At 39.6% G+C, this 25,051-nt stretch overlaps 2 protein-coding genes across 5 annotated transcripts in view; one reads left to right on the top strand and one right to left on the bottom strand.

Moving 5' to 3' along the window:
• The window catches only part of Llp1 (lysozyme-like protein 1), a 28,726-nt gene extending 18,598 nt beyond the window's left edge, over positions 1–10,128 (top strand). For 3 of the 4 annotated variants that reach the window (XM_062676690.1, XM_062676691.1, XM_038021057.2), the window contains 2 exons: positions 9,504–9,567; positions 9,896–10,128. In XM_062676690.1, coding sequence (XP_062532674.1) covers positions 9,504–9,567; positions 9,896–10,029 — 198 coding nt within the window. In that variant the 3' untranslated portion in view covers positions 10,030–10,128. 4 annotated transcript variants of the gene reach the window in all.
• LOC101737175 (leucine-rich repeat-containing protein 15) overlaps positions 1–25,051 on the bottom strand; it is an 80,275-nt gene that overhangs the window by 45,998 nt on the left and 9,226 nt on the right. The window lies entirely within an intron of this gene.

The raw sequence follows: 25,051 nt of genomic DNA, 5'->3' as shown, positions 1-25,051 counted from the left end.
CAAGCCGCTGCCTATCGCTTAATACTCTCCACAAGCCTCTTTTAAAGAAGGACATGTCATAGCGCTCGGGAAACACCGTGGAGGGGAGCATAACAAAGCAGCTTTTATGCTATGAACAAAGCAGAACATCCACAGGAGAATGTCGTTTTGGCGTCAATCAACGGTATCAATCGCGATCTCAGTACCATAATGCCCTAAATCCCGAATCTGCATCACAATGAATTTTCATACGTATTTGCATGATTGCAGGCGCCGTTCAATCACGGCTTAATTTACCTAGCAATAAATATTTATCGATGAATCTCGTTGTGCTAACGCGGACTGCATTCGACCTTGGCTACTCCAAACGCGAATGATGTGTTACTGGTGGTAGGACCTCTACAGTCCGCACGGGTAGGTACGACCGCCCTGCCTATTTCTGCCGTGAAACAGTAATGCGTTTCGGTTTGAAAGGCGGGGCAGCCCTTGTAACTATACTGAGACCTTAGAACTCATATCTCAAGGTGGGTGGCGCATATACGCTGTAGATGTCTATGGGCTCCAGTAACCACTTAACAGCAGATGGGCCGTGAGCTCGTCCACCCATCTAAGCAATAAAAAAAAAAAATATATATATTTGGATTTTCTGTAAAAGCGTGTTTTTTACTTTAGATTTAAACTATGATCTATTTTTCATTTTTTAATTTAAGTAGCATTTAAGTATGTTATATTATTCATCAACGTACTTTCAGGCAAATACAAGAGTTCCCTATTTGCTAAGTGAAAAAAAGAAGGCGCTCAAATGTGTTGTTTTGACTGCCGAAAGTAAATAACGGGTCTAGAGCTGTTTTTAAATATTGAATTGTCATCGGTCCTTGATAAGTTTACCAAATTTCGAGTTAATCTGACGTTTTGAAGGGGGTGAAAATCATGTTCAAATATTCCATCATCATCATCATCATCATCATCAGCCTTTATCTGCCCACTACATACTAATATAGAAACTATGTATGTATGTAATTTTTTTCCTACCTATTCTGATAGCCTTGAGAAGCTATTTCAGCTTCAACCTAACATTTGTAGGTGAGCTCACGGGGCTCAAACCGGAGTGGTGCTAACACTGGCCCTAGCAAGAGCAGTGCTTCGCAGAATCTACCACCGGATCATAAACGCGACCCACTGAGAAGATCCGGCGAGAAACTCAGTGGGCTGTGTCTGTGGATTAATTCGCTCGTCGAGCCCTTCGTCGCAAGCGACGTTCGGGTTCGACGAGGACGGTGTCCGGTGCTTGTGGTACTTAAAAGCACCGTTAATGGATCAGAAGGATCCGTAATGACGTGTTTTGGGCGACGTCGACTGTTTACCATTCGGTCTACAGGATCGGGTATGACTTATGTATGAAGCTAATAAAAGCGTATTAAAAATAGACTATGACATAGACTAGCAGCAGGTTAACAATGTGCTCGTCTGCTTATGGCGAGATTGATACCATTGAATATGATTTAACATTTCGATTGAATGCGTAACAAAGTTACTGAATCATAGCGATGACAAACAATAGATGCATTACAATTTGGCGTTTCGATAATTAGTCGGGAACGTTTGATCGGAATTATTAGCGGATGTGATCATGCAAATTGCGATTTAGATTTATTAGTTAGTTAACTTAATATGAGCTTTGGAATACGGCAGGGACACACAAAATCCCATTACAGTTTTAAACATAAAAGATAAATAAAAAGACATGCAAAAACAGCAGCAAACTGAACGAATAATTAACTTTGTCTTCTTTTTTTAATGATATACAACAAGTATTGGATTGGTCACACTTTGAGAAAGCCCGATACCCACCTATCAAAGAGAGCACTGACCTGGAAAATGTCTGGCAAAAGGCAGAGAGGCCGCCCCAGAACAACTAGGCGTCGCTTGGTGGAGCAGGAGCTAGGGGTCTTGGGCATGACGTGGGAGGAGCTAGAACAGACTGCCCAAGACCGATATAAATGGAAAAAATTGATTCGAGCCCTACACCCCAGCAGGGGGTAATAGGAAAGAATGATGATGATGATGATGATGACAACAAGTATACCAAATTTCGAGTTAATCCGACGTTTTGAAGGGGGTCAAAATCGTGTTCAAAGATTCCGTTACAAACATACATACGAACATACATACGTCTGAAGCTAATAAAAGCGTATTAAAAAGGCTGTCATTTAAACTAGACCGCTCAAACTTCTCGTAGTAGATATTGACAGAATTGTATTTACGATAATTGAACAAGGAAGTCAACATGCAAACGTCATACATTCCACGGCCTTGAGCCAGTATTAATCTCCAATTTCATAAATGTCGTAAACAAATAAGAAAAACAACGAACAAATAAAAGGGAAACAAACACGCCCGGTCTCCGAATATATTGAATATCTTTCACTGAAATATTGACTCCGACATGCCGTATAGTATCTTGGATCGTTTATAAGCAACTCTTTTAGGGAGCTGGGAGTACAACTTTTCAACAAGATCCCACAAAACGTTCAATTACTACCTGTTCAAAGATTTAAGAAAACTGTCAAGGAACGTTTGTGCAACAAGGCATATTATAAAGTTGAGGATTATTTAATAGATGGCACTACGTGAGAATGAGGCTTTCGCTCCTGGCCTTTCATTCATTCATTTCATTTTTCATTATTATAATTTTTTTAATTGTATTTTTTTACTTGTTTTTTCGTTTATTGTAATTATCTTTACTTACTTTTAAAAAAAAATTTGAGAAAAAAACAACAAAAAAACCGCTGAGTTTGTTTCACCGGTTCTTCTCAGACTGTGGCTCTTTTTGGAACCGGTGGTAGAGTTAACATTTTTATTTATATTTTAACATTCAACAAGTGTGTTATGCTGACATCTAAGTTGAATTAAATGATTTTGAATTTGGAATTTGAATTTGAATTTTCAATTCTTCGGGAGAGATCTTGGTGAATGGTGAACACTGACTCACCAGGGTCCACAGAGTAATCCGGATGCCCGCGCGTATGTTCCAAACGCTTTATACTTTAGAGATTCAGTGGTGTACTTCTATTTAAATCAACATCGTCCAATACACATTTATGTGTACCGAAAGACTTGAAAAGACATAACGAGGGGTGAAAGACCTAAGCGATATTTTTGCAACTTTACAGGCGAGTCATTTTACAGTTTAAAATTTGGAAAAAAGTATCATAACAAAAAAAAACACGTGTGGCACTCGGGGACTGCCGCGTTAAAGCTTTTGCATAGCATTTTTTATCAACTTATGCAATTATAATTAGACAATAATAACTTAATAATATAACCATAATAAAATTAGACCACGTTATATTTATAAACATTAACAAAAGCAAAACATTAACTGTCCCCTTCACACTCATAAGCTAGACCGCGCGAGAGAGAGATGGGCAGACTTTTCATGATGCGTATACAGTGCGACGACACGCCGCACGCTTATATACAAACACTACATAAGAACAACATATGAATGTGTTGAACGCAAGCTACATGGTAGGCGGAGTGGATGGTGTTAGGTTTTGTTTTCGTTACGGAATTTCTTGATTCGGTCGCCGCGCTCAAAGCCCGCGATAAAAGCTATGCAATAACTTAAAACTTCTTCAGCTATTTGAATGGAGTAAACTTAATTATATGTAGTTCAATTAAAAACATCGAACGGTTAATGTTGGCGCTGTTAACCAAATATAACACGTGCTTAATTACAAAACTAAATGTCGCGTATTAAGCGAAATTTCGCTTCAATCAAATAGCCGTTGTAACTATACGGAGATATAAGAACTTATATCTCAAGCTGGGTGGCGCATTTACGTTGTAGATGTCCATGGGCTCTAGTAACCACTTAACACCAGGTGGGCTGTGAGCTCGTCTACCCATCTAAGCAATAAAAAAAAAGCCTTTCGACCCACGATATAATAAATCAGGCATCGTAGGTATATCAAAATTGAATCTAAAGTGTGTTTTAAAAGCATCTAGAATAGCACTGCTCCATCTGTGGAAGCTATAAATGGTGACTAAGAATTTCGCCGGAGATAGGGCAATAGCGTTCTCTAATTGTTATACCAGCGTATTGTGATCGTCGACTGGCAATTAGCGGTGGTGGGGCGTATTGTAAGTTTTAACGGGTCAGCACCACCATTGCAGTCATGCGTTCCTCTTTGAAGAGTGGGGCATCTGCTATTTGATTGAATGCAATGTAGAACTTCATGCCTGTCGGTAAATGGTCCAACAATAGAAGCAAATAGAAAACTCAAATCTAGAGCTTTTTGAGCAAGGGAAATAGCACTAGTAGCTTTCGCAAGAAAAAGCAACAAACACCCATCCATCGTTGGAAACTTTCATATCTATAATATTATTGTATACTAGCTAACCTGGCAGTCTTCGTAGTGCCTCAATCGATAAATAAAAGACCTAAATTTTTGCATAAAATAAACTTAAAACAAACAAAAAGAATCCGTCCGACGGGGGACACATCAAAGGAAAAACAGAATTGTTATTTTTATTTAATTCTACCTTTTAAACCTTCTCTGGACTTCCACAAATAATTCAAAATTTTTTTTTTTTCGCCGGACTTCCGCCCTCCACTGGGGATGGAGGGCGGGGCATGTCAGAGTCGAACTGACTAAAACCTCCTGTCGCTCAACAACCAACGTCCAAACCTCGCATGAGACAGAACTCATGAAGAGGCAGAGGGGGGAAAGTGAAGCGTTTAGTGCGGAGCACATCTCTCCTATCACCCTCCCCCTCGGGACGCCGGACCGACGGTCGTCGGCGCCACGACCACCAGCCCTCTCGGTCGGCAGGCTATCCGAAGCCCGCCTAGATGGCGCCGGTTAGAGTGAGCTATCCTACGGAATACCCCGCTGGACCAGAACCAGCGTGAGTCGAGGATAGCCGGCCTTCCATCACCCGGATGCTCTTGCGTAAAACGCGTGCAGAGCAGCTTGCACGTCGTCTTCTTAGGCCCCCCTCGCCCGTCCCCAGACCGACATGTGAGGGGGACCCGAAACACTTAGAGAGCCAGGGCTTGGGCGAGATCCGCCTCCCTGGCCCTCGCTCGACGGCGGCGGGATTGTGCGTCTCTCACGCGCCCCGCCGCCTCCTTCTGCGAGATGGTGCACTCGCAGAAGTCGAGCATCGCCTTCCACGACTCGTCGTCGCCGAGCATCGATGCCACGACACTCAGCAACGACAAGTCGTTTCCTGTTTTTGCGACGAGGACACGGCGCCACCCTTCCCATGCGGGGCAGGCAACGAGCGTGTGCTCCGCCGTGTCCAAGTCGCAACCACAATGGTGGCACTCTGCCGTCGGCTCGGCTCCGATCCGGTGCAGGAACTCACCGAAGCAACCATGCCCAGTGAGCACCTGCGTGAGCCGGAAAGTGAGGCGTCCTCTGTCACGATTCACCCAATCCACAAGGACCGGGCGAATCGCCTCGACGGTCCTACGACCGGCCGAAGGATCAGCCAGCCGTCTGGACCATGACTCCAGCACGGACCGCCGAGATTGGGCCCTCCGCGCTCTGACCACACTGGGGCTGGGACGCGCCACGCCCCGGGCACGAAGGTCAGCCCGCCACTGATAGTCAGCAGCGAGCGCCTCCGCTTCCAGAATCCAAGGCGGCGTCGCAGCCAGTACACACGCCGCCTCAAAGGAGATGGTGCGATAACCACGGATGACCCTGACCGCGATGGTGCGTTGCGGCCGTTGCAGCAGCTTCGCCACCCCCGCGGCCAGGGACTGGCCCCACACAGGTGGCAGGTATAGGGCCATTGATCGCACCACCCCCGTATAGAGACGGCGCCTCACCTGGTCAGGCCCCCCGACGTTGGGCAGAAGCCGGCTTAACGCGCCGGCCACCCCCAACAAACGAGGGACCAGGTTCTGAAAGTGAGCACGGAAGGTCCAACGACTGTCCAGGATGAGGCCGAGGTACTTCAACTGCACCCCGACCCCGATACGGACGCCTCCAACCACGATATGGGCATCGACAGGTGGCACTCTCCGGGGCCTGTGGAACCACATGGCCTCGGATTTACTGAGCGCCACGTCGAGGCCCAATCTCCTGATTTTGCCGACGACATGCGCCACCCCAGCGGTAGCCAGACGGGCAGACTCAGCAAAACTCCCCCCCGGGCCACAACTAACTTGTCGTCTGCGTAACAGATTACGCTCAGGCCCGGGAGGAGGGCACCCCTTAGCACCCAGTCATACCCGATATTCCACAAAAGAGGGCCGAGCACCGACCCCTGTGGAACACCGCGCACGACCGGGAAGTAGGATTAACATGCAATAACATAATAGATACTAATACACTAGTATCGTTCCTTATGGTTAATTAAATACAGTATAACAGCACCTTTGATATTGACAAATGCCCATACATTTTTTTTGTGTGTGGACCGTCTTTAATCTGACGATGGGAAGTTTGAGTATTAATTGCATTGCCCTAAAGGTGATACTGTCGTTTGAAATAGAATGCACGATTGCAGAGAAAGTGTGCAGCAGAAAGGAATCCGGCATAGTATCCAATAGTAAATGGGTGATTCGCGAAGTGGAATTTGCATTGTCGCAATGAGTTCTCGTTACAGAAGCGATGCGGGACCGGGAACAGATCAATTCGCTTCGTCCGCAAGAGTTTAGAGATAAGAATCTCAGTATCGATAAAATATGTACTTATCCTACTAATATTGTAAAGAAGAAGAAAAAGAACGTATAAAGATAATTAAAGATAATTTATTGCTGGTTAGTTAATATACTTACTTCTTAAATACGAAAAACCTAGGCTGCCGTTTAAATTACTATATATCTATATATTAATACGTCAAGGAAAAACTTTGTATCCCTTTGTACGAAAATTGCGCAGACGGAGGAGTATGAAATTTTCCACACTTATAGAAAATGTAGAGAAGAAGTGCACAATGCTAATATTTTTTAAAAATAATGTATAAAAGGTACATTAAATCAATAAACAAAACATTATACACACTACCATGTATTTGACACACACACATATAATCTTTGTTTATTGTCAAACTTTTGTTATTGCTTAAAGTCTGTAGTAAAATTGAGAATAGGTTAGTATTTTTTATCTTTAATATTACGAGTATTTGTCTATAGTGTAGTCTTGGCGAAATCTGTAACAATAGGACCATAATAATGTTGAAACTTATAATTTCAATTAATTATAGTCGAATTTCGACTACTGCGGAACCACTAGTAGATATTAATCCTACTAATATTAACTATACCTATATAAATGTGAAAGTTTGTAAGCTTGTATGGATGTATGTTTGTTACTGTTTCACGCAAAAACTACTGCGAAGCGCGAACTGGTCGCTAGTAATTTTCTGGTAACCGTCCTCGTCGAACCCGTCGCTTGGGACAAAATGCTCGACGAGTAAATTAACCCATAGACGCAGCCCACTGAGTTTCTCGCCGGATCTTCTCAGTGGGTCGCCGTTTCCGATCCGATGGTAGATTCTGCGAAGCACTGCCCTTGCTAGGGCCAGTGTTAGCGGCACTCCGGTTTGAGCCCCATGAGCTCACTTCACGTCAAGGAGAAGCTGAAATAAGCTCTCAAGCCTATCAGTATAGGCAGGAAACAAAAAAAAGTAGATTTTAAAATTTTATGTTAAATTTAATTAAACTAGCGACCCGCCCGCGCTTCGCTATTTTTTTTGTATTGCTTAGATGTGTGGACGAGCTCACAGCCCACCTGGTGTTAAGTGGTTACTGGAGCCCATAGACATCCACAACGCAAATGCGCCAACCACCTTAAGATATAAGTTCTAAGGTATCCGTATAGTTACAACGGCTGCTGGTAGAAATAGACAGGGCGGTGGTACCTACCCGCGCGGACTCACAAGAGGTCCTACCATCAGCAATTCTTCAGCTATTACAATGGAGTTAACTTAACTGAAGGTCAAATTGAATTGTTGATACTAATTCCAAATAAAACGGACCTCTAATTACAAAAATATATGATGCGTATTAAACGATATGTCACTTAAACCACATTCCCTTTCATATTTCATATTCACAGCCGTTCACTTTACCAATTTACTTTTTTTTTTTTTTCTATTTACCAAACTTCAGTAATACCTAACGCCTATCAAAGATCGACATAGAAGTGAAACATCACTATTCAAAACGTTTTCCAAATCGAAACGCCGGATTGGAATCAGCCGGTGTGTAAATAACGTGTCTTGAGCTAATACTCTCATTCGTATTGCTAATCTTGCGGAGCGTCTCATCACTGTTTGTGTACACGCTGACTAAAAGAAAAATATCAGCTGAATCGGTATTGAGTTTGAAGTCCTCGGTACAGTTCTTAGGGTGTAAACAAAACTTTCATAAGATCGTACGTAAGACGATAATAGAGAGAGAGAGAGAGAGAAAGAGAAAGAGAGAGAGAGAGAGAGAGAGTATTCTTTATTGTACACAAAAAAAAAGCAATGCGATACATACATTAAATATAAAAAAAGTACAATTGCGGTCTTATCGCTAAGAGCGATCTCTTCCAGACGACCATCAGGTGGACAAGAATCTTGGAAAAGAATACGTAATTCTGTTTCCTTCTTCTTCATACACTTCTGGATGAGTGGTCGTGGGTTTTGGTTTGTTGAGGCTTTTGGGAGACGTCTCCAGCTTTCTCTATTTGTGGCGGTGCCTATACATTCAATAAGGGAACACTTCGTTAGATGATTTAATCCATCTTGTGGGTGATCAACAGTGAGAACCTTAACTTTGTACTCTATTATTTATTTATGGCTTAGATGGGTGGACGAGCTCACAGCCCACCTGGTGTTTAATGGTTATTGGAACCCATAGGCATCTGCAAAGTAAATGCCGCCACCTACCTTGAGATATGAATTCTAAGGTCTCAGTTTTTACAATACCAGGGCCGCTCTTCCCTTCAAATCAAAACGTATTACTGCTTCACGGCAGAAATAAGCAGGGTGGCGAGCCTACTCATGTGGACTCACAATACGTCCTACCCTCAATAAAATCTTCTTTGACCCTTGACACTCTCCGCCTTGAGACTCTTCCTTGACCCATCTTTTACTCGTCTGTATAATATGTTTGCGTTAAGACCTGCCGTTATTTATAAATAGATTAAATTTCTGAATTAACAAATTGATTATTTTTATTTATTGCTATTTTATTTATTGGGTCCCAATATGTTACACTTCAGCACAGAACATTACTAGTGACATATACCTTGATTTCAAACTAAATTAATAATTAAACACGATAAATCAAGGTGTTTGGACCTTTTAAGGTCCTCTAAGATTTGTCTAGAGTTCCGAAGGCAAATTTTAGCAACAGCAATCCGATATTTCTTAGCAATAGTGCTAAGACTCATATACGCGGGCCAGCTAATGCTTGTTTGGAATTTGGAACATATAGAATGACCCAGTCTCATTACTAAACTAATGAATAGCTATCAAAAGATTTCAATGCTGAGTTATTGTTTTTTAAACAGATTAACAACAAAGATTGGTGCAAGAAAGGCAGGAAGGGCGGAAATTGCAACATGAAATGTGAAGGTATTATAATATTTATTTTATTATTATATTTAGTATTCTTATTGGTAGTAGGACCTCATGTGAGTCCGCACGGGTAGGTACCACCACCCTGCCTATTTCTGCCGTGAAGCAGTATTGCGTTTCGGTTTGAAGGGTGGGGCAGCCGTTGTAACTATACTGAGACATTAGATCTTATATCTCAAGGTGGGTGGCGCATTTACGTTGACAATGTCTATGGGTTCCAAATGGGCAGTCAGATCGTCCAGCCATAAGAAAGAAGAAAATGAATAAACAATTAAAGTACAGTCCTGTTAATCCACTTCACTGATAACTGAATGCTTTTCTTCAGATCTCCTGAACGAAGACCTGGCGGATGACGTTAGATGCGCAAAACGGGTATACGATAGAATCGGATTCAAGGCCTGGCCGTCTTCTTACTCCTACTGCAAACAGAAGAACCTACCAGACATCTCCAGATGCTGAACGCCTCTACCAAAGATACCATCCAATTAATTGTGTTCTCTTTTTTTATATATACGTCGCACGCTGTAGTTGTTCGGTAATAAATGTTTTTTCTCAATATTATGGCTTTTCAGACATAGCAATGTGTAATGTGCCTGTAATGTGTTCATAGCGGCATATGCATACGTTCGAACTCCATACATATTTGAGTTAACTTTGACGTTATCGAGAACGTTAAAAAACTCGCACTAAGCAATCGCAAGAACACGTTTACCCCCACAGTTATCGGCTGTCCAGCTAATATGGCTGGCCCATTGCCACTTCAACGTATCCATTTTGCTATGTCGATAACGTTGGTTTTCTGTCGGATCACCTCGTTCCGGATTCAATCCTACAGATAAACTCCAAACATAGTATAGTAAAAGAATTTTCTTCAAGGTCAATTGGCGCGCTAATGCTCCTAAATAAGGGAACACACAAAATAATACTAAATACTTAAAATTAATATAAGCTAACAAAAGTGCTCGATTTAAATGGCCTTTTTTTGAACAGCAAAGACAAAATACTGAAAATTGTCTAAGGACTTTGTCAGATATAAGCGATGCATCCATAAGTAGTAAACATAAAGTTTCATTTAGCTATTCACGGAAGTATTATATAAATATGGTAGGTCCACTGGTGGTAGGACCTCTTGTGAGTCCGCGCGGGTAGGTACCACCAACCTGCCTATTTCTGCCGTGAAGCAGTAATGCGTTTTGGTTTGAAGGGCTGGGCAGCCGTTGTAACTATACTGAGATTTTAGAACTTATATCTCAAGGTGGGTGGCGCATTTACATTGTAGATGTCTATGGACTCCAGTAACCACTTAACACCAGCTGGGCTGTGAGCTCGTCCACCCATCTAGGCAATAAAAAAAAATGTCGAAAACCTCAGAAGAATTGAGTTTTTTTTGTCTCAGCTAAATTCTAACCAAATTTGAATAGCACCGTGTTGTGTTAGCTGAATGACGTAAGTATCAGCTATGTTTAGTTCCCGTAGTATATTCTGATTTCAACCCTTAACTGCCTCTATACACCCCGTATTTGGTTCGCTATCCATAATTCCACGGAACCACCACACTGAAATCTGTGGTCATATTTTCAATCTGGCTAAGCCTTGTAATACCCCTATGCGATATCGCGTAGGGTTGACTTCTGAAAGTATATTGTAGGTGAAAAAAACTTGTGTGTACTATATCGCTTCAAGTGCTAACAAAATCAACACCCGTCTGGTGATAAATGGCCAAATATCAAGCTTAAAAAAAAGTATAAACTACTTTAGTTATTAGGTAAAAAAATCTTAATAATTCCGAACTATAGACGATAGGAAAATGCCGTAGAAGCTATTGACATATTTAATTTTAATCAATAAATATTTAGGACGGCCAACCCTAATAGCGACTGCATTTTCAGTTTAGAACTCTGCCAGGAGATTTTCAAAGACCCGGATATTACTAGATAGCGAGTTTTTTTTTCAAACGTTTAATCCATGTTTTAAAACGAGTTAACATGGATATGTGCTCATATAAATTGATGATTTTCGTAATGTGGTCATTAAGCCGCTTTAAGCGTTATGCCGACAAAACACGTACTAATGGTAGGACTTCTTGTGAGTCCGCGCGGGTGGGTACCACCACCCTGCCTATTTCTGCCGTGAAGCAGTAATGCGTTTCGGTTTGAAGAGTGGGGCAGCCGTTGTAATTATACTGGAGACCTTAGAACTTATATCTCAAGATGGGTGACGCATTTGCATTGTGGATGTCTATTGGCTCCAGTAACCACTTAACACCAGGTGGGCTGTGAGTTCGTCCACACATCTAAGCAATAAAAAAATAAAATAAAAAAACACGTTTTATGATTAAGCGTTTCACCCATGTTGCTGCATCCAGTGTAATTTTTTTTGGAACGAAGTTCCTTATGGGGCGATGCGGAGGGGTACCCTAACCGGGAAAAAACGTCCATAACGTAAGATTTTTATTAGTAATGCACACAGTGTACGACTTAACTTTGTAAAAACGTACAAAAAATAACATATTATTTATCATTCATTGACCACGATCTCAGAGCGTTCGTTTGCGCAATACACTAACTCTTAAGCAAACAACCGTGAATGAAGTGTACCACAATAAGTTCGCACGTTACCGAATGACCGTGAGTTATTGCGAAACCTCCAGTTTTATTTTCTTTATACCTCGAATTGGACTTAAAATTAATATTTTTATAATAAGGAACTTCGTTCCTATCCGGTGTTCCACGACACCACACATCTTTCTTTTATATCTAGATAAGCGCGAACTCATCGCCAATCTGACATTAAGTGCTGATCGCCGTAGTTCGTCCAGGAACATGAAGTGAAAAGTCTCAATTTTATTGAAATTAATTCACCTTTCAGACTGGGAAAGGCGAAGTCTTGTTAAAGAAATAGAGGGGTAAGTCTTAAGCCACTGGGGTCGGAGGAATATTTTTTTTCCTTACATTTTCGCCGATAGCGCAAGGGTCTAATCCAGTTTCACCCGAACTGGTAGATGAGATCACAGGCTCAACCTGAGAGAGTTTGCTAACATCAGCCCTAGTAAGAGCAGTACTTCGCAGAATCTACCACCACTGAGATGATACCTATGGAAAAAGTAATTAAGGTGAGGATAGTGCTACGGATGATCAATGATGAATTATCACAGCTAATATTGCTCAATATTAGATACCAGAATATCATGACCCTTACATTATTATCAGTATATCACCTGGTGGGCTTTATTTACTACCGTGAATGTAAATTTAAAACACAAGTATCAGCCAATCGATACCAAACAAATCATGATTACTCTTAACCACGTTTCCTCCCACTTCGAACTTAAGTTGCCCCGATTCACACCCATTGACTTAAAAATAAACAACTTTCCCAAAATAAAACGCTCGTAAAACAAACGAAACAAGAATTTATTCACAAAATTCGGCCCACTACGTCTCCATATACGTTGGCTGGAAAAATAAATGATACAAAATGCATTAGTCTTTCAGTCAACGTCCATTTTTGTTGGACACTCGCGTGCATCTGACCCGTAGGCACGCCGATTGGCTTGGGCAATAGTTTCTGACGCATTCGGATATAAAATTTTTGTTTATTGTATTATTCCGTGTTATTAATGCCAATGCTCCAAGCGATAATGGGAACTCGACATCACACTTCATATAAATCGTATAATATAAACTATTATTAATAATAATATTACTAGCTAGACCTATTTTCCCGATAGACCGACTCACTTATATTTAGAACATACTCTGGGCCATTAGAACTTTCTCAAACCAATTGAAACACTGAGGAAATCTTCTAGAACATTCAAGAAATGCTTCCAGAACATTCAAGTGCTATTCCCGTTGTTCCGATATTCGTATTAACTATTTGTCAACAGATGGCGTTACTCACTTGCGGACTAAATAATAATAATAATAATGGTTGGTTCAAAGTAAGTATCAGTTGAATAGAATATTTGAAATGTATTCAACTAATAATTACTTTTAATAATTGTATCTTTTTTATTTGATTGGTTTTGTTAATTTTGAGTATGTTTCAATGATACTATGTACACATAATATGGACTTATTGTTGTCGGAAATAAAATAAATCATTCATTCATTCATTCATTCATATAACAATAATTTTTATGTTTATTATTTGCAATTAAGTCAAAATATAAAATAGTGTTTACAAAAATGATATATACGTTTGAACACCGAGATGCGACTCTATTTTACACTTTAAGTGCGATTCTCATTACAAATTCATTGATCAAATGATTAAAGTAAAGGCATTTTTCATTACTGGTGGTTACCTCTTGTGAGTCCGCGCGGGTAGGTACCACCAACCTGCCTATTTCTGCCGTGAAGCAGTAATGCGTTTCGGTTTGAAGGGTGGGGCAGCCGTCGTAACTATACTGAGACCCTTAAACTTATATCTCGAGGTGGGTGGCGCATTTACGTTGTAGATGTCTATGGGCTCCAGTAATCACTTAACACCAGGTGGGCTGTGAGCTCGTCCACCCATCTAAGCAATAAAAAAAAATCTAAAAATCCACAAAGTATATGTACTCTATTATTTGCATTTATTCGATTATTTTAGGGATAGGAAAAATACATAAGCTGCCGCCATCTATCGTCGAATACTAGTATTACGAAAAGCTATTAATTTTTTATAGTTTTCCGTTATATTATTTCTAACCTATTATTGTTACATTAAAATTCAAATTTATCATCAACTTAGTTATTTAGTTAATTAACTCTATTATATCTGTGCCAAATTTAATTAGTAGCTCAGAGATTTTACTAAGCTTGACACTGATGCGACTATGAATGCAAATAAAAATTATGTTTAAGTGTTATGTGATAAGTCTCGGATTCTAATGACAAACTTGATAAATTTTAGGACCGATCCAGTTTAATTCCAAACAAACTGTCGTGCCGGGGTCTTTGACTAAAAATTTAATTAGTGAGAACAAATTTAATTCCAATCAGAACTTGTATAACTATAGTTCTATATTAACATTATGATTATAAAAGTTTGTATGTTGAAAACCCATTTTTTAACTCATCACACAAAAACAGGTGAAGGATGTGTGATCTGAAAAGGAATTACCGTAGTAACCCCGATAAAGTCGGTTATCTATCCTACAGTAAAAACGATATTACTAGTTCATAATTTTACGAAAAACAGATCTAAATATAGACTGACTATTATGAACCAAAGTGTGACAAAGGAAAATCTTTATCCCACCAAAATGAAACGTGTCTGATTCTTTCTAAATATAAATGTAACGCATGTGAAGCCGCCTACGTAAGTCTGGTTGACAAATTGATAACCATTTTTACTGTTGGTAGGACCTCTTGTGAGTCCGCGCGGGTAGTTACCACCAGCCTACCTATTTCTGCCGTGAAGCAGTAATGCGTTTCGGTTTGAAGGGTGGGGCAACCGTTGTAGCTATACTGAGACCTTAGAACTCATATCTCAAGGTGGGTGGCGGCATTTACGTTGTAGATGTCTATAGGCTCCGGTAACCACTTAACACCAGCTGTGAGCTCGTCCACACATCTAGGCAATAAAAAAAAACAACTAATAAGATGCCAGGCTGATTGATTTAATTAAAAAAAAAATGAAAACATTCGACGAATTATCGAAATCTAAACCTAAAGACAAAAAGACGTAACTCCGTATCGGATTCCCACGTAAGGTCGTTGACGTCAGGCCGAGTGGAGGTTTTTGTTGCCTTCGATCGGTAGCGGACGGAATTCTTGCACTAACGAGACTAAGAGTGCAGGTACGATATGTCTGCACAGCGACATCTTGGAGCACGCCTGGGATTCTTCATGAATTTCAGAAATACAAGCTTTAGATATTTCAGTAATTCCAATCAATCTGAAACGCAAGAATGCTTCGTGGCAGAAATAAGACGATCGGTTGCAGCGTGTGGTCATGCAACGAGAATTAGCGCTTCTGCATTTAAGTGGTAAAGCTATTAAATCATTATAAGAGTTCTACTTTGAAATATATCTTTTTTTTTCTTTATTGCTTACATGGGTGGAAGAGCTCACAGTCGACCTGGTGTTAACTGTTACTGGAACCCATAGACATCTAAAACGTAAATGCGCCACCCACCTTGAGATAAAGTTCTAAGGTCTCAAGTATAGTTACAACGGCTGCCCTACCCTTCAAACCGAAACGCATTACTGCTTCACGGCGAAATAGGCGAGATGGTGGTACCTACCCACGCGGACTCACAAGAGATCCTACCACCAGTAATTACGCAAATTATAATTTTGCGGGTTTTATTTTTGTTACACGATGTTATTCCTTCATCGTGGAAGTCACTCGTGAACATTTGTGGAGTACGTATTTCATTAGAAAAATAGATACCCACCTGGGATTCGAACACCGGTGCATCGCTCAACACGAATGCGACGTCTTATCCTTTAGGCCACAACGACTATCATTGAGAAATGACCAATTCCCAGCATACCCGATGAAGTTGCTACAGGGTATTATGTGTGAACATCGTAGCTCATCTCGCGATATACGGCTTACGGACTGATGAGCTATTACCGTCGCTAACGAACTTCAGCGATATCAGCAGCTCATCCAAGATTCTGCCACTGGGAATTTAAACCATGCGACGTTTATAGAAAGGCGTGATAATTACCAAGAAACGCCATCAAGGAAAGATCATACTTGTGCGGTGAAATCTCTATATATAAAAATGAATTGCTGATCGTTAGTTTCGCTAAAACTCGAGAACGGCTGGACCGATTTGGCTAATTTTGGTCTTGAATTATTCGTGAAAGTCCAAGGTGGTTTAAAAGGTAGATAAATATGAAAATGCTCGGAATTAAATACAGATAACAATTTTGTTTTTCCTTTAATGTGTCCCCCGTCGGACGGATTCCTTTTGTTCGTTTAAAGTTTATTTTATACAAAAGTATAGGTATTTTATTTATCGATTGAGGCACTACGAAGTCTGCCGGGTCAGCTAGTTCATGATAAAAATGAAGTATGGAAATGGACTGCAGACAAATACAGCAGTTCCAATTAATACAAATGTTTTACGTCCTAAGGCGACGAGTTGTGCGATTGGATTGAAATTAACCAACTTGGTACGGGAAAATTTTTTTGTACTAAACTGATGGGCTATCTCTAATTCAATAATAATAAAATAACAGACCAAATAATCTCGTAATTGATTTTTGTAATTCAAAGTATACAGGCGTATATGGCGAATATATTTCACACTGTCTGTTACCGTCAACCTAATTGCTGACGGCGAAGATGATAAAACTGGCAGAGATGCAAATGAAATTACAGAACTTTAAATCGAAATAGTTTGTTCAATATACCTATTTCATAAAATTTAAATTGTCCTTCCTTTCGTCGTTGTCAAATCAAAATGTGCACTTTTTGAGATTTTTACTTTTTGACCTCTTCGTATGTCTGTAAAGTCAGTTTACTGACGATAGTTGAACGTGACAACGTCATAGGAAAATACTGATGGAATGGTTTCATTTTTCAATTATCGCAATTATCGTTGCTATAAACAATTGACACCACATTCACTTTTCACTGAACTTCATACTTGACGAAAACATGTAAATGTATTATTGTATAGCAGCTGTCCACGTGGATGCATCGCTCACTCAAGTAGGAGAGAGACAGATGACGAACGCTGCCGAACGCGGAGGCCGACTGTGCCTCTTTGTTGCTCGTTGCGCGCTCTCGCTTGCACTTCAAGCCTTAAATGGAACGCCTCATGAGCCATATTTATTTGGGCGTGCAGCCGGCTCCATCGAATTATAAGACGTTGTCACGTCAAAAACTGTTATGTGGTTATAGCTTTAATATTTATCTATAGCTTTCATTTGATATAGTTCTTAAAAATTCACCTTCATATAAAAAATTATACGAAAATGTTTTTATTCGTTAATTCAAAATAGAGCTTTTGCAAATAGCAGATTTTGGTTTGACAGCGACGATATCGATTTAAAAACTGAACGAAGAAAAAAAGGAACTATTTTAGTTTTACAATGAGTAATTTCAAAACATAGATAAATCAAATAAATTTAATGAACAAAACCGCTTCGCATCTTCCGTCAGTTTCCACATCAGTCGTCGCTAGACCTTTGACCCAACGAGAGCGTTCGTTTTTAATAGTTTCGCATATTGTACACAAACTTTATAAAGCTTCGCATATAATGGAATTTATTTTAGTCTTCGTAATTCAATTGTATCGCTTTTGTATTCACTCAGTTCACGATTTACTTCATTGATAACTTTTATCGATTCAAAAATCACCTAGACAGATACAATTTTGGTCACAATGTACTTGTTATTTTTATTGCCCTTGTAGGCAGACGAGCATACGGCCCACCTGATGGTGAGTGGTTACCGTCGCCCATGGACTTCAGCAAAGCCAGGGACAGAGCCTACTTATTGACTTGAACTTATTGAAATTTTAGCTGCGATGTCTAGAATATCAATACCTTACTTTTTGGGTGCGCGTCGGAAAACGCAGCCGAGTAAGAGACTCATTCGAGTATGGTCAGCAGAGTTCTCTGAGTACGAATACTGGTGTGCGATAGAGCTTATTGAGTTCGCACGTAAGGTACCACGATAAAAGTTCCGCGTTGAAAGCTGTGACAACTGTTATGCAATACAAATGAGACTAAGTAAAAGCTGTTAAAAATTATAATTTATTCAATACAATCTCATTTTTATTTTAAAAAAAACGACAGAAACGATATGATGTCAACATTTATCATTTAAATAATTCATTAATATACAGTTAGTGTTTAATATTATGTCTTTGACCTGAACTTCGACTTAAATGTAAATTTGTTTAATTTTTCGAATTTTGCTACCATACTAAAATAATATTTCTCATGTGGTCGATTTTTGGATGTATGTTTCAGCATTCTCCAAAATATCTCGGCCTTCAACAAAAATATTTCCGAATTGCTAATTCCAACGGCTGATTCTCTTAGTTCGCTTATCTTGCTATCGTTATCTTCAATGATCTCTATATGGAGGAGACAGATATCAATTGTCTGAAGCGAGCGATGTCCTTAATCGGAAGAATGTGGTTCTTCAAACGATCCTGCATCCTTGAGTCGTTTCATGTTTTTTTGTACGGTTTTGCGCTTTTTACATTCAATTGAATGTGTCTTCGTCTGAATTTAAAAATGCTAAGAATTACACCAATTCGTTCTTTAAATTTTGCTGTAGACGGAAGCTGATCTAAAACGATAAACATCCTATTTTAAACAAAAACAATTATCCCTTAAACCGGAAATTATAAATCGCGCCAAAAATAAGCAAGATGGCGGCTGTACGCCTCAAAATTATTTTCATAAACTAAGAACCACATCTCTAATAATAAAAACTATATACAGTTAAACTTGACTGTAACAACGTACCCAAAAACTCAACTTATTCATTTAGCGTCACGATAATGGGACATTCAAACATATATTAGCACATAATTTGGAATAATATTAGCGATAAGTCGAGTACACTTACGCCTACATCGTAACATGTCATATAACCTCAAATGATTGTTGACGAACGACAAACAAAAAATCATTCATACTACGATTTCCTAGACGATTTATTCATTGGAGATCGTAGACTGTGAACGTGGCTATATTATTACCTTTTCCTAACAGCCATACTACGCGAACGTACTAGTGATGTACCGAATCGATCATTTTTGCTAACCGATTTTGATTATCGTTACCCAAAAAACATACTAAATTTTAATAAAAAATAAAATCGACTTCAACGAAGCAAAATAAAATGAGAATATCGTCAATGTTGTTTAAGTAAATTAAAAACTCGTTATAATTAATGCTAACTCAAAAAGTACTTGTCTTGATAATTGGGTTCACATAAGAAGCACTAATTTTCAAATGGATAATGAATAATCAAATTCGGCTGACTATGCTTTTTTGTCCTTGTAGGCAGACCATAGGACCTCTTATAATAGGACTGGTACTGGTACTTGTAGTAGGACGGTAAAACTGGTGGTAGGACCTCTTGTGAGTCCACACGGGTAGGTACCATCACCCTGCCTATTTCTGGCGTGAAACAGTAATGCGTTTCGGTTTGAAGGTTGGGGCAGTCGTTGTAACTATACTTAGACCTTAGAACTTATATCTCAAGGTTGGCGGCGGCATTTACGTTGTAGATGTCTATGGACTCCAGTAACCACTTAACACCAGGTTAGCTGTGAGCTCGTCTATCTAAGTTACAAAAAAAAAACAAAAAAAAAACTGACATGCGGCCCACCTGATGGGTTACCGTCGCCTATGGACTTCGGCAATACCATGGGCAGAGCCAAGCCGCTGCCTACCGTTAAGTACTTTCCACAAGCCTCGTTTGAAGAAGGACATGTCATAGCGTAATCCTCTCGAGACGCTACTAGATTTCTGTGTATTTATCCGTCACATCCACAAACCCATCAATCCTGGCAGCGTAACTCAAAAATTTCCAACGAAAACAAACAAAAAAACCTAAAAACTTTATTAATTCAAACACCTAAAAATAATTTTAATACATTAATGAAATTATCGTTTTTATTAATCGCGTCTCTGTGGGTGTGAACGGAGCTTACATTCATGACATCTAAAATTGGAAAGTAAGGTACTTGGTGCCGCCCACGACGTGCGTGGGAGGCACCCGTGTGTCATAATCCCGTGGGTATTCCAGTTACAGACACAGCGTTCCGATCCACATGTTTTACTATAAGCTCGACGTTCAGTGTGCGAGTTTTTTAACGTGCTCGATAGCGTAAAAGTTAACTCGGATTTGTACGGAGTTGGAACGTTTGCCTGCGTTTGCCGCTAGGGGCGCTGTTGTATTTGAATTAACTTTTACGCTAGCGCGAACGTTAAAAAACTCGCATAAAGTTTCACAAGGTTTGATTGCGAGAAACTTCTTTTTTTATGTTTGAGAGATTACTGGTGGCCCTTTTCAGTTTTACCAGGGCAGGTGGACGAGCAAGGGCTCAAGCCAGGAGGGGTGGGATTTGCTAACAGCTACCCGAGCGCCTCCAAAGGAGACCTAACAACTCAAGAGTAGCTGCTTCGCGAATGAATCTACTACCGGATCGGAATCGCGACTCCCTGAGAAGATCCGGCGAGAAACTCGATAAATTGTGTAAAATCCTGTATACCTTTCTCCTCGATACCCTAATTAAATACGAATATTTGTCGTTTGATTTTAAGACTTATCTTACTAATTTTTTACGTCTAAAATACCAGTGAATAGGACACACCTCGATCAAATTTAAACACGGATCACCACAAGCCGTTAACATTAGGTTTACAGGGTTTCCGCTTAGAGACTCTCTAAAAATGCGTTGACAGTATCTATATATTAATACGTGAAGCAAAAACTTTGTATCATTTTTACGAAAATTGCGCGGACAGAGGAGTATGAAATTTTCCACACTTATAGAGAATATAGAGAAGAAGTGCACAATGCTAATATTTTTTTTAAATAATGCATAAACCTCCAAAATGATTGCAAATCTATTGGAGAGGCCTATGTTCAGCAGTGGACGGCGATAGGCTGAAATGATGATGATGATGAATGATAAAAGATACATTAAATCAATACAGAAAACATTACACACACTACCATATATTTGACACACACACATATACTCTTTGCTTGTAATCAAACTTTTGTTATTGCTTAAAGTCTGTAGTCAAATTGAGAATAGGTTAGTATTATTTATCTTTAATATTACAAGTATTTGTCTATAGTCTGTAGTCTTGACGAAATCTGTAACAATAAGACGATAATAATGTTGGAACTTATAATGTCAATTAATTAAAGTCGAATTTCGACTACTGCGGGACCACTAGTTAGTAAGAAATTAAGAAGGTATTTGGTTGATACCAAAAATACTTGATTAATCTGTGTGACACACAAACCTCTGAGAAGGGACTGTAGGTTTTAGATATACCTGTAGCTCGTCTTATAAGGCCATATGTATTGTGAAATTTATGCGAATATTTCATAATTATTTTTTTTTGCTTAGATGGGTGGACGAGCTCACAGCCCACCTGATGTTAAGTGGTTACTGGAGCCCATAGACATCTACAACGTAAATGCGCCACCCACCCCGAGATATAAGTAGTAAGGTCTCAGTATAGTTACAACGGCTGCCCCACCATTCAAACCGAAACGCATTACTGCTTCATGGCAGAAATAGGCAGGGCGGTGGTAGTTACCCGCGCGGACTCACAACAGGTCCTACCACCAGTAAATGTAATATGAATGTATATATACTATTGATATATTAGGACGCTTATATAAAAGCGGCTCTAAATAAAATATAATAACAAAATGTTTATTTTTTTATATATAAAAATGTACAATCTGTTTTCTTATGGCGGGGATCATGGCCTCCCTGAATTTTTTAGCCGCGCATGCGCGTGACGGATCCAGAGGTTTCGCCACAATATATTCGTCAAAAATGTTTCGGGAATTGATGATTTGTTTATAGTTCCAAACTCTTTTTTTATTGTTTTTAGATTAGCACAACTGTTTTCCATTTCGACGCGGAGCCTGAGTTCAATCTAAGACCATTCATAATGAGTTATTGAAGCCTTATAGGCACGTTATAAGAAAAAAATTAACAAGTCTTATTAATAAAAATAAGAAAACAATTGAATTATTCTATCAATACAGTTTCGTAATACATAACATAAATTAATACTAAAATATAAATAATATTTTAACGAACTTCTTACAACAAGCTTAAAACGCTAGTATAATTAAATTGTAAATAGAATCTCATAGTATTTTTAAGTGATTCCAAAAGGCACCATTAAAAAATCAGAAACGCTTTACATTATTATTTTCCGAAATAGAACTCGTAATACAGACAGACGCTTCAAGACATGTCCTTAATTTAAGAGGTAATCCTTTGAATCTGGATTTTTGTTTTCAAAAATACTAGCTAATACATCGTGCTTATGCCCGGGCGCAAATTAATAACGTCTAGTCCACTGAGTTTCTCGCCGGAACTTCTCCGTGGGTTGCGATTCCTATCCGATGATAGATTCAGCGAATTGCTGCCCTTGCCAGGGCTAGTGTTGGAAAATTCGCCGTGCTAAGCCCCGTGAGTTTACCTATACGTTCAGGAGAGCCAGTAAAACCCCTCGAGGTTACTATCATAAGTAGGAAAGAAAAAAACGCCAATGGCATGTTTTTTTTTTTTATTGCACTTGTAGGCAGACGAGCATACGGCCCACCTGATGGTGAGTGGTTACCGTCGCCCATGGACTTCAGCAATACCAGGGGCAGAGCCAAGCCGCTGCCTAAAGAGATCCGTTCAAATTACAGGCTTGTGTGCCTAAATTGACAAATAAAGAAACGTTAATCTCAATTAAATCGCCTACGTTTCCGCTTCAGCTCATAACTATGGTCTTCAATATAAATCATTGTAATAAAGAATTCGCCGTGTTTTTATTTGAATTTACAATGAGCCTCGATACGAAGCCTCGGTTTCCCTATTTGGTGTTATCGTATAAAATGTATTCGGCATGAACTTCTTACTATTACAAACCGGTTTTATTTTCCTATAGAAACGTAATATCAAAACTACATTCACCGAAATTACAAAGGGATATGTAGATTCGTCGAGCATTATTTTGCGTTATCAAAACGATTTAATAATAGCAGCTTAACCTAACCTGATCTATCTTAAGACGGAGGGAGCCTGGAGATCAGTAATACAGGTCTTTGAACCTTCAGCTCTTTCTAAGATTCCAAGATTTGAACACCGACACAGATGCATCGTTGCTAATAATCTTCATGATGACCTGGAGCTTGACTCAATCAGTAAGTATCTACAGTCGACATCATTGCGCCACTTTGAGAAGACGGCACGACATGAGAACCCTCTTGTCGTGGCCGCGGGAAATTACATACCCGATCCTGTAGACCGAATGGTAAATAGTCGACGTCACCCAAAACACGTCATTATGGATCCTCCCGATCCAATAACGGTGCTTTTAGGTACCTCAAGTACCGGTCATAGTTCTCGTCGCACCCGTCGCTTGCGACGAAGGGCTCGGCGAGCGAATTAACTCACAGACACAGCCCATTGAGTTTCTCGCCGGATCTTCTCAGTGGGTCGCGTTTCCGATCCGGTGATAGATTCTGCGAAGCACTGCTCTTGCTAGGGCCAGTGTTAAACAACACTCCGGTTTGAGCCCCGTGAGCTCACCTACATGTTAGGGCGAAGCTGAAATAGCCTCTCAAGGCTATCAGCACAGGTAGAAAAAAAAAGTTGCCGATACAATCAGGTCAGTTAATATTTAATACACAACGTAGTCGTAAAACATGAAATAGTTATGTTTTTCTAATCCGAAACACGCGTAGGAATCACTGAGACGGCATAACAAAAATTTCACCATCCAAATCCGGATCACAACTGGATTACACAAAACTTTATGTTTATTCGTTAGATATTCATTGAATGCCCCGATACTCGTGGGCTTATTCACACCGTATCGTATCGAAATTTTAAATTTAAATATTTTTAATCTTGACTTGCAATACATAGAACCAAAAACAGACGTAAAAGAAACATTAAAAGAAGAAACAGAAAAAGTCCCTACATATGACACCGTTATTAAAGAAATAAATCGATAATTAAACTAAGTTATGATGATGGCTGAACTAATTCATGGCCACCATGGTTTTGATTTTTAAACCAATGAACAATACGTGAATTATTATGAAAATACAACAAAACAAATAAAATGTGATTGATTTTTTTTAAATTCTAGTATTTGAAAATCTAAATTTTAATCTTTATTTTTATTTTTTTTATTTTTTTTTGCTTAGATGAGTGGACGAGCTCACAGCCCACCTGGTGTTAAGTGGTTACTGGAGCTCCTAGGCATCTACGACGTAAATGCGCCACCCACCTTGAGATATCATAGATATCAGTTCTAAGGTCTCAGTATAGTTACAACGGCTGCCCCGCCCTTCAAGCCGAAACGCATTACTGCTTTACGGCAGAAATAGGCAGGGTGGTGGTATCTATCCGCGCGGACTCACTAGAGGTCCTACCACCAGTAATCTGTATAACATTAAAATGCAATTATAGTACCAAAAGCAAAGGTAGTAAAAGAAATGGCAACCTCCCTACAGCAGGTTATGGCTACCATAGGGCTGACGTCAAACAGGGTAGCGATCGCAAATAACATGTCCATTCCCTATGCAACGTGAATACAGGATATGCTGCACCGACTTCACATAATATAGGACAAGGGCAAGAAGATTCACACCGTATCGTAATTGTCTTTAAATATTTCATTTACTGTATGAAGTTTATTCAACAGCAGCTCAATAGCAGGTTTCTTAAATACCATACCAAACAGAGATATGATTCTCAGCAACGCTAACTTTACAACCGTAATCCTCCGGGCCATTTATCTGTAAT

This window comes from Bombyx mori, chromosome 28 (assembly GCF_030269925.1).
Source record: "Bombyx mori chromosome 28, ASM3026992v2".
NCBI lineage: Eukaryota > Metazoa > Arthropoda > Insecta > Lepidoptera > Bombycidae > Bombyx > Bombyx mori.
The sequence above is the reverse complement of the archived record's forward strand: the minus strand, read 5'-3'. Positions and strand labels throughout refer to the sequence as shown.